The sequence below is a fragment of the Mesocricetus auratus genome, unplaced genomic scaffold (genome assembly GCF_017639785.1).
Source record: "Mesocricetus auratus isolate SY011 unplaced genomic scaffold, BCM_Maur_2.0 Super-Scaffold_100676, whole genome shotgun sequence".
Lineage (NCBI taxonomy): Eukaryota > Metazoa > Chordata > Mammalia > Rodentia > Cricetidae > Mesocricetus > Mesocricetus auratus.
The window spans coordinates 128,126,885-128,138,109 of NW_024429266.1; the positions used below are offsets into that span (position 1 = coordinate 128,126,885).

Here is an 11,225-nt window from a genome sequence, read left to right on the forward strand (position 1 = left end):
GTTGGGCACTAGTGCGCATGCGTGCCCCCCTCCCTCCACCACCGGCCTTCCAACACCTTGTTCAGTTGGTTTTATCTTGAGTCGGCCACCTCCTGCTGAGCTGCACAGCAGAGGTGGTGACTCTGGACAGACATCCACCTCCGCAGTAATCGGCCTGCCTGGGTATATAAGAGCCTGTGGTCCGAGAAGTCCCAGGTGCTTTATGCAGCAGCAGAAACATCCTAAGCAATGGCATCCATCCGGAAGAAACTGGTGATCGTGGGCGATGGAGCTTGTGGAAAGACATGCTTGCTCATCGTCTTCAGCAAAGATCAGTTTCCTGAGGTTTATGTGCCCACAGTGTTTGAGAACTACGTGGCTGATATAGAAGTGGATGGAAAACAGGTGGAGTTGGCGCTGTGGGACACAGCTGGACAAGAAGACTATGATCGCCTGAGGCCACTCTCCTATCCGGACACCGATGTTCTCCTGATGTGTTTCTCCATTGGCAACCCTGATAGCTTTGGGAACATTCCACAGAAATGGACTCCAGAAATCAAGCATTTCTGTCCCAACGTGCCCATCATCCTGGTTGGGAGTAAGAAGGATCTTCGGAACGACAGGTACACGAGACAGGAATTGGCCAAGAGGAAGCAGGAGCCGGTAAGACATGAAGAAGGTCGACATTTGGCCAACATCATTGGCGCTTTCGGGTATGTGGAGTGTTCTGCAAAGACCAAAGATGGAGTGAGGATGGTCTTTGAAATGGCCACAAGGGCTGCTCTGCAAACAAACCGAGGGAAGAGAAAGACTGGGTGCTATGTCTTGTGAAACCTAGTGCAAGCACAGCCCTGGTGCAATTAATTTTCAAGTGCTATTTACTAATATTATTGTGTAGTTGCTAGCCTTTTAATTTATTCGTAAGTCCGAGATTACAAATCAGAAGTCATCTTGCTACCAGTGTTTATAAGGGAAAGGTAATTTCCTAATGATGTCCAATGGGTCTGAGATGCCAGGATCTTAACTCTAACAGCCCATTCTGCATTCCACCTGAAACACCAGGCACTAGTTGAAGAATTTGTTATTTCTAGAAAGAGAAACGGTAACTTTGCTATTAGACTGTAACTGCTTTCTGACACACCAACCTATCATCTATCAACTGTGAAGAATTCTAAGTCACCAATTCAGACTTTACTCCATAAAGTGAATTGATTGTCATCTTTATTTTTGTTGAAACTTTGTCTATGCAGCTGTGATATAGTAATGGGTCTATGGTTTCATGTTAGTTACCTAGTTACTGTGAAATTAGTGCTACTTAATGTAGGTTACCAGGAATAAGACCATATACCCCAGACCAGATGTAGCATTTTGGATATAATTGGATTCCCTATACTGATATTTGTCATTCCCACAGCAGGTGATTGAAAGAAATAATTTGGAAATAAAGTCAAAAGGAAAATTAATTTTTAAAATTTCCATTTTTCCTTTCTCTGATAAAATATAGCCATATCTCCCTCCTTTTTAGCCCTTCACATCTAGTACCTCTTTTCTGAACTGAACTGAGTAAATAGGAATATGTTGTCACCTCTAAGACAATGACATCTTGAAGGAGGCATAGCTGTTCTCATCTGATCTGCAGGGTCTGTGTCTAAGTAGCAGACCCTCCCGAGGAGTCACCTGTACTTAAGGATGGCGTGGGGTGTGAAAGTGGTATTTTTCCCCCAAATGACTGGAGTTTTTTTTCTGTATGAGTTAATTTTTCCAAAAAAGAGAATCAATGCAGTTTTCTAAATGTATGTATGCGAGTATGTGTGTATGTGTGTGTCTATGGGAGGCAGTATAGCCAACATTACTACACTCAATGCATTCTCACTAAAATAGGGAATGACACAAGGGTGTCTATCTCCTCTACTCTTATTCAGTACGGTATTTGAAGACTTGGGGCAATGGGCAAAAGAAAAAGTGAAAAAAGTATACAAATGGGAGAGGAATGAGTCATGTTATCAGTAGTTCAGATGACACAGTCCTATATGTAAGACATCTCAATGGTTTCACCAGAAAAAAAAATCTTAGCTTTGTTAACACTTTTAGTAAAATAACAGAACATAGCATCAGCACACAAAACTCAGTAGATTCAAGTCAGGGGACAGCTCTGTGGGTAAAGCCTACCAACCAGGTGTTCTCCAGTAAGATAAGGCCATGTAGAAATGCATAGATTAGTAGTTATGGGTAGATAGTTAAGACAGAGCTAGCCAATAAGAAGCCCTAGCCATTGACCAACAGTTTAATAATACAGTGTTTGTGTGTTTATTTGGTGGGACCAGGCAGGACAAGAGAAATCTCCAGCAACAATGAATGCATGGTGACTTGAGTAAAAAATTGGATGTAGAAGTGGGCGTACAGTGCTATGATGATATGGGAGGAGGAGAGAGGAGAGTCTTCTAGGAGCTCATGGGCCAGCTATTCTGGAATATGCAGTGCTTCAAAAACAACTAGAAGCCTCGCCTCGATGAAGGTACAAGGCAAGGCAAGAACTAATTACTCCACCAGATTTGCACCATAGTACTCAGACACTCATATTCATACACTTACAGACATGCACCTTAAAGATGAATATTGTCTTATGCCAATATCTACTTTTCCAATAAAAGGAAATCAAGTATAAATCTAATCCACAACAAGGGGGAGTTCTTGAACCCCAGACTGATGGCTGGGAATCCAGCATGGGACTGATCCAGACCCGCTGAATGTGGGTATCAGTGAGGAGGCCTAAGAAATCTATGGGGCCTTGGGTAGTAGATCAGCATTTATCCCTGGCAAATAAATGTACTTTGGGTGCCCATCCCACAATGAAAGATGCTCTCTCAGCCTGGACTCTTGGGGGAGGGCCTAGGCACTGCCCTGGATGAAATGACAGACTATGGGCACCCCCCATGGAAGGCCTCACCCTCCCTGGGGAAAGGAGTGGGAAATGGGGGAGGAGACAAGGGGAGAGTTGGTGGGAGGGCATGGGAGAAGGGGAGGGAGAGGGAGCTGGGATTGACATGTGAAGCAACCTTGTTTCTAACTTAAATTTAACCATAAAAAAAGACAAAAAAGCAAGCAACAAAATACCAAGGAATAAACTTAGTAAAGGAAGTGTCTTAGCTACTTTTACTTACTGTGCAGCGTTACCATGACTAAGGCAACTTATAAAACAAAGCATTTAATTGGGGCTTGCTCACAGTTTCAGGGGTTGATTCCGATGACTACCTTGACAGGAAGTATGAGAGCAGGCAGGCATGGAGCTGGAAAAGTAGCTGAGAGTTTACATCTGATCCACAAGCAGGAGGCAGAAAGGGAAAACTGAAATAATGTAAGCTTTTGAAACTTCAAAGCCCACCTCCAGTGACATGCCTCTAACAGGGCCACATCTGTATCAAACAATTCTACCAATCTTGGGACCAAACATTCACGTATATGAACCTATAGGACCATTCTCATTTAAGCCATCACAGGACATAAATGGCCTTTAATGAAAACTTTAAAACACTGAAGAAAGTATTTAAGGAAAATAGTAGAAATTGGAAGGCTCACTCCAATTCCAAGCTCACTGGTAGGTTGGCAAAATTGATATTTTAAATGATTGCACAACAGAAACAATGTTTAGATTCCATCCAATGCTCATCAAAAATCTGATGACATTCTTCAAAAAACAAGAATACACAACCCAGGGCTGGAGAGATGACTCAGCCGTTAAAGGCTAGGCTCACAACCAAAAAAAAAATCCATGTGGAAGTCAAAGGATTCTAAGAAAAATCAAAGCAGTAGCTATCACAACAACTGATTTCAAGCTATGCAATCAAGCCATAGTAACAACATAAAAGTATAATACTGAAAAATGGGCATATGAACCAGAGGAATAGAAAAGAGGATACGGAAATAAACCAAAGTAGTTAATCTGATTCCCAGCAAAAGTGCTCCAAAAGCATATATGGAACAAAGATAGCTTTTTCAACAAATTGTTCTGGAAAAACTGAGAATTCATATAAAGAAGAACAAATCTAGTCCCATAAAGTCTTACTGTCTGGGAAAAACAAAACAACAACTGAAAAGGGAGTTCTGCATGTAAGACCTAAAACTTTGAAACTATTAGTGAAAAACATACAAAAAGCACTCCAAGGTGCAGACATAGATAAGTTTCTGAAAAATATTCCAATAGCAGAGTCAATAATTATAAGAACTGACAAATGAGATCTCATGGTTGTAAAGCTTCTGCATAGCTCAGAAAACAATAAGCATAGTGGTGAGACACCCTACAGAGTGAGAAAAACTTCAACTATGGTTTTGAAGGGATTAATATTTAGATTTTTCTATCAAATCAAATAAACCCCTGAAAGAACAAAAATTTCTATTCTCAAATGAGCAAATTGTGTCCATGGTTCTAAAAAACAAGTACAAGGGACCAATAAATATAAGAGAAAATGAGTTCAGTATCCTTAGCCATGATGAAAATGCAAATTAAAACTTCTTTAAGATTCCATATCACCACAAGAATAGTTATCATCAAGAAAATATAATAAATGCTGGTAAAGAAGATACCCTCATACATGTGGGAGAAAAGATACCCTCATAAATGCCTGGCAGAAATGGAAATTGCTGCAGCTGCTGTGACAATTAATATACATTTTCCTAAAATAAGCGCGCGCACACACACACACACACACACACACACACACACACAAACACACACACACGCGCGCACACACACACACACACCCTAATATATAGTACTATGATTCAACTACTAATCCTGGTTAACCATTAAAGTGAGTCACTAAGTATATTCCTAATATACATGAGAACTGGTTGAGCATTTACAATTAATATTAAGCCTCTTTGTGGTTATTTGGGAGCAGCTGACAGGACACAAAAACTTCTGCCTACACAAGAGTGAGGAAGTCAAGATACTACAGAAATACTAGCATGTTCATGTTTATTCATAGCAGCCAAGCAAAGGGATTAGGCTGGTTTGCCACTAAAACTAATCAATAAAGGAAATGTATAAATACAAAATAGAGCTTTATTCAGCACCAGTGGAGAGAAGAATGAAATTACATCACTTGCATGAAACAGATGTAACTGAATATGTAATTTATACCTTCGGTTTGGGGATCACCCCACATATATCCTGAAAAAAATATGAAGTGAGTTATGCAACTGTTCCTGTAATAAAACAAGACAGACGATATCTACCCAAGGAGTCATGAAGTCCAGGCTTTCCCTGTCCTTGCCATTTCAGTGCAAAAGGCAGATATTATCAGATGTACACAGGAATCCTTTCCTAATAAATAAACTTTATTCTCTGGTATTTCATTTGTTGTGTATCTTGGGGACCACCAACAACTTTTTGAATATTACAAGTATATAAATATATGTTAATATAAGAAAATACTTAATAAATACAGCAGAACCACAACCTGACCACAGCACAAGATCCCATACCTGGAGGCCAAGGCTCTGTGCCCTAGTGCTCAGAATACACTCATCGCCAGCAATAAACACTGAGATGTAACTGCAAAACATTTTATTTTTAAGTAAACCTTCCAGTTTTAAAAAATGCATTTAGATGGCTTAGAAGGCATTTTCTCTATGACAATGATATTAGACAGCTAAGATCATTAAATGACTAGAGATCTCAAAAAGCCTCTATTGAAGGGCCATTCCCTAGACATAACCCTCTGCCCAATGTGACTATTCATTTTGAGAGGGGAAAGTCTGCATTTCCCTGAGAGACTTCACATCAAATTCCTGTTTTCCAAATGATGATTTTGCATTTCCATTTCTATTTCTAATATTATTTTCTCAGTAGTCAGGTTTTCTTGAAGATAACTGTTATCCTTGCCTATGGTTATGTACGGTGTGGGACTCAGCATCTTCACAGAAATTGGAGACAGACAAACTTGTCCCCATTATGCATATTTGACAATTTGTCTCTTTACCAAATGAATTCTTTTCATTCACTAATGTATCATTTCTACTTCGTGTATTGATTCTCTGTACACATTATGAGATGCTTACCCTGGCCTTTACATAGAAGTACAATTTGTTGGTCAACACTGTGAAGAAAATAAATGGGGAGCAAAGAATGTGTGACACAGACCATACTCAAATAAATCATGATTCACAGCTGATGAAATGTGGCAGTGACTTATTGTCCATCTAAATATAACCTGGAACTTCAGTGCCCTGGGAAATACTCAGTTTTGCTCAGCAAGAGCTAAGTTTATGCATGTTATGATGCTACTCAGAGGGTGCTTGATAAACTCAGAATTTCTGGGGCAAAGTCTGAATCACAAGACATCTCAGAAATCATGAATTATCTGGTTTCCTGTTGTGAGATAGTGTGTCATTACTCACTGTGTAAAAAGTTCATTTCCCAAGTATACAATGAGGGCTAATTCACCTGCGTTCATTTTGCAGATAGATGGCTGCCATGCCTAAGATTTCTAGAAGCTTTATTTGTAAGCTTCATGTACAAATAAGTAGTATGTTTCAGTAAAATGTAATGATGTATGCATGCCCTTCACTGGTTCAAAGCTGTAGGGCATGTTACTTCAATAATTTTAGAAAAGGCTTCCATGTGACTACCTAGTCACTCAAAAACTGATGCAAATTCTGGCCAGTTTAATTCTCGTAAGTGATAAGGGCCTGTGCATCACCCAACATAATTTCATGCCCCACACATGATAAAGCATAGATCTTTTCATAACACAGATATTTAGAACTAGCACACACTTCAAAGCAAAAAATGTCTGGGATAGCATGACAGAGGCAGTACAATTCCTATTAGTGCGTCATTCTGAGCTGTAAAGAATTTCCATAAGCTTCAGAATAGCAAACGGAATTAGTTTCCATACACAGTCATGAGTCCATTTGTCAGATGTTACACTGAACATATCACATGACCTTTTATGAACTGGAGAGGCATCTGTATTTGCTTTCATGGTATTTCTAGACATCATAGTTGTCTGAAAGGCAGATTTTTGTCTAATTCTGATCACTTCCTAAAATAGATTCATGCATTAAAAATCTCTATAAGAAAATCATGGGTTAGCAATAAATTAGTAATACAAGCAAAAACAACCAACATAGAAGATGGTAATGCTGCCTACTATTTCTATGATTCTTGCTTTGTCAATGCCATCACTAGATAAGAATGTTGATGAGACAACAAATTGAAAATGCAAAATTATCATTTCTATCTGAATTCATTATATTTTTTTACCAAATTAAGACTTGAATATTCAAATGCTTTTCAGATGCATTGTTTTATGTCTTACAATATGTAACATATTAATATAGTAGGATATGTGCATATTTTATGAATGCATTGAGGATTACACATTCAAAAATCTAAGTGGTCGAAGGCACATTCAAATACAGACTTTTCCATATTTGCAATAGATATTTAAATATAGTGAACTACAGAGAATTTCCGAGATTCTTAGTCTCTGCGGAGAAGAGCTCCAGTATTTTTTTGTATCAGTGTATTTCTAACTTCAGGGATTAGGACATTTAAAGGTTTGTATCACCACTGCCTGGCTCTATGGCTGTGGCTAACTTGACACTTTGATTGTCAGTGGCTTTATTAGATCATAAACAATATGCCACCTCAGAAACCAAAAATGCAGTAGAATCACTTAAGTCATAGTTATTTTTAAGAAAAGATCTTGTTAACCTAATCATTTTTCTAAGATGAAAGCTCCATTTTAACACAGACGTGTTATATTTCTTTCAAAATCAAGCCCCCAAATACAACCAAGTATTAAATTCAGTACTGTTAATGTGGATGTGGGCAAGTGCAGTTGAGGTATGGAGCAAGGAATGTTGCACAGTTTTTCACCTACTCCTGAGTATTAGTTCCTACGAGACAGTGCTATTATTCCAGCAGATATATCAGGCTGTGTCCTCAAAGAGGATCACAGGGATTAAAGAACCCCAGATTTTATATTGTGTCTACCTTAACTCAAAGCTAGACATGTTCTGTCATTGTGGGTAATAATCAAACCTGCTCTGCACTTGTGAAGGAGACCATTACAGTGGTCCAAGACCACTAAACAAACATCCTTAAAATACTACTATATAACAAAGGGAGTCACTGTTCCTATTCCTCAGGCATGCAGAAATGGAAGAAACTTGTTTCCCAACAATGCCAGAAAATGTATTCCCAGCACGTGGATTGAGGAAGATGCATGGCAGTGCTCATCAGAATCATCTGGCCTTTAGTTCTCCAAAGGCAAAACAAAACACTGAGGCATGTCCAACGTATGGCCATTCCCACATCACCTTTCCTGGAAAGCACATGTTTCTTATTTCGAGGTCACCCTGACACACCCCCTGCTGGAGAGCATCAGGGCTGGGCTGGCTTCCTGGGAACTGTGCTGCCAACTGACTCTGAGCCCTGCAGAAAGCTGAGTAATGGAGCATTAAATGCCAACAATCTGGCTATCACAAGGTCTTAATCTCTTTAAGCCCCACAGGGATCAAGGCAAACATCAAAATAAGCACACCAAATGTGACTTCAGACGATTCTTTAGGCAAGAAAAGCCTAAAACACTGGTGAGAGCATGTGAAGCTCAGAACTATTTGTATTATAAACAGCATATTAAGATATCGTCCTCTTGGGCAGCAGAGCAGGAGAATCATTGCCAGGCTTCCCATCAGGCTGCCATGTACTCACTCAGGGCATGGGCAAACAAGGATGCCAAATGCAAATGGAGTTTACAGAGCACAAATGCCATGAGCTTACCCAGGCCCTCAGACACAATGATGTACAGCAGAGGAAGATTTAGTTTCATCTACATTTGCAATTTTTTATTGGAATTATGCTTTGCTCTGTAGTAGGATGTGGGCTGGATGCTATAGGACATAATTATTCTTTTTTAATTGTATGCCTCTGAATATGGCTGAGAATCTAATGGAGACAGCATAACTTGTCAACTGTTCAATATTTGAATCTTGGTTCATAGAATCAAGTTATTCCTTTGATGTCTGCTTTCTATATTTTGCCTGAACATATGAGTAATTTTCTATATCCTGTGCAATTATGGGGAAATTTTTTCAAAGCGTATTTAAAACATTTCAGAGTATAGCAGACAGAAGAAACTTAGGATAGCTTGTGGAGTGACTGGTACCTACACTCTGCTTTGTGTTTGAGTTTTGGCTGATACTTCTATGCAGCTGTGGACCTTTGTGTCTTGGTCTGGCCATGACAAACCAATACTCAGTGGCACACTTAAGATTAGCCACAGGGAGAACAATATCTTTCCAGAGCAGTTTCCTCTCTGAAATGAACTTCTCTTCCAGCTTCGTGTTTACATTCTAAACTTCTCTCTGGTGAGCTGCAGAAAGAAGGAGTCATTTGAGAGGAACTATACAAGCCCCCTCCGTAGGATACACACAGAGAAAGATGTGCTGATGAGCCCAGTGTGAGAGCTGTACCAATCAGCTACAAACGTGTGTGTGTGTGTGTGTGTGTGTTTAACAGGAGAGCTTTAATGTGGATATAATTACCATATGCCTGTGGAGGCAATAATGTTTCTAAGCCACATTATCTGCCCACATTTACAGCATAAACTAAACAGCGCTAAGTAATGTGGCTTATTTCATCAGCACAGACCCTTCTTTCCCTTGCCAACACAGCCGGTTCTGGCTCTTTGCTGGGTACACAGAGTTTGTGAACTCTTTTTGTGAGAAAATTGGTTTATATAATTACTATTTCTTGCATTTCACTTCAGATCTGCATATGGGAAAAACATGTATAGATACAGCTTATTGGACATGTTTCCTAAAGATGCATTAATGATACACACATGATGCAAATATGTCAGTGTGGGTTTGTTTGGAACATTAAACACATGACCTTACATACAGCGTTGCTGGGGAATATTATTTTAAGGTGTGTGACTTTCGTTTATGTTGTATTTGTTTAACTCTGTGAAGCTGTGTTACTATGCCTGTCTAAAACACCTGGCAGTCCTAATAAAGAGCTGAACAACCAATAGCAAGGCAGGAGCAAGGAGTATAAATAGAAGGAGAAAAAAGGAAGGGAAGAGTGAGAGAATAAGGAGATGAAAACATCAGGGGGCAACCACCCAGCCACCCACCCAAACATGGAAAGTCATGACATTTGATTAACTTTGCCTGCTTACTAATGTAAATGTTTAAAGAAATAAATGACAAACTCATCTATTTCCCAATGTATTAATAATTATTTCTGCACCTGTTTATCTTGTTTATTGTCTGATTTAACACATATTTCATTAGAATTGGTATAGATATATCTCAGTGGCAGAAAGTTTCTCTCTCTTTTTTGAGACAGGTTTTCTCTGTGCATACCTGACTGTCCTGGAACTCACTCTGTATGCCAGGATGACCTTGAACTCAATAATCCATCTGCCTCTGCCTCTGCCTCCGAAGTGCTGGGATTAAAGGTGTGCAGCACCACAGACCAGCATTTCACTATTTCTTAACAATACACAATCAGTCCCACATAGATTTCTGTGCTTGTTCCTGTTCCTGTTCAGAGCATGAGTGAATGAATAAATGAAGTCACACCCAGAGTGCTGGCAAATTGTGTTGTTGGTGATACACTGTGCCTGGTACTCTGCAGTCTCCTGCAGCTTTTGCTGTTTCTGTTGTGACTGAAGAATCACAATATCTTGACATCATTTGCCTTGTCTTTTTTGTCTTTTGAATTTCTTTATTGGTTTCACGTGCACTCATTTTTCCCATCATCTCTTCATTTTTTAACTTCTCTTAATTTTTTGTGATTATTCTTATTTTTGTTATTTTCTTTACCTTTCTTCAATTACTCATCAGTTTTTACAGGAAAATATAGTTGATGAATATACAATATTTTATATTTATATGTTACTGACAAACTACAAGCCATGATCATCTGTCACTTTACATTATACATTTGCATTTGTGTTACAGATATTTGTAATATCTATAATATCCCAAGTTTTTAAATGCCAACTCAACAAACAATGGACCAAGGCTTATCTATGACATTTAAAAAAATAAGTAGGAAAGTTATATATTTGTTTTTGTTTGTTTTTAATTTTCCAGGAGAAGATCTCAAAAGAAATAACTCTTCAGTGACAAACCAATCATTAATACTTCCTTTTATCTGAAATGTTAACCTCTCTAAGTCATGGAGAAACATCTTTGATTATTAGGGTGACTGTTTGATGTGAATA

At 38.9% G+C, this 11,225-nt stretch overlaps 1 protein-coding gene across 1 annotated transcript; it reads left to right on the plus strand.

The window, feature by feature from the left end:
- Positions 1–20: 20 nt before the first annotated feature.
- On the plus strand, positions 21–1,442 carry LOC101833518 (transforming protein RhoA-like). Its single transcript, XM_021230662.2, has one exon. It carries the CDS (start codon positions 229–231, stop codon positions 808–810), a length of 582 nt encoding a protein of 193 aa, XP_021086321.1. The 5' UTR covers positions 21–228; the 3' UTR covers positions 811–1,442.
- Positions 1,443–11,225: the final 9,783 nt, after the last annotated feature.

Bases quoted from the DNA above. Each gene is read 5' to 3' on its own strand.
- LOC101833518 (XM_021230662.2), top strand. From the start codon at position 229: ATGGCATCCATCCGGAAGAAACTGGTGATCGTGGGCGATGGAGCTTGT.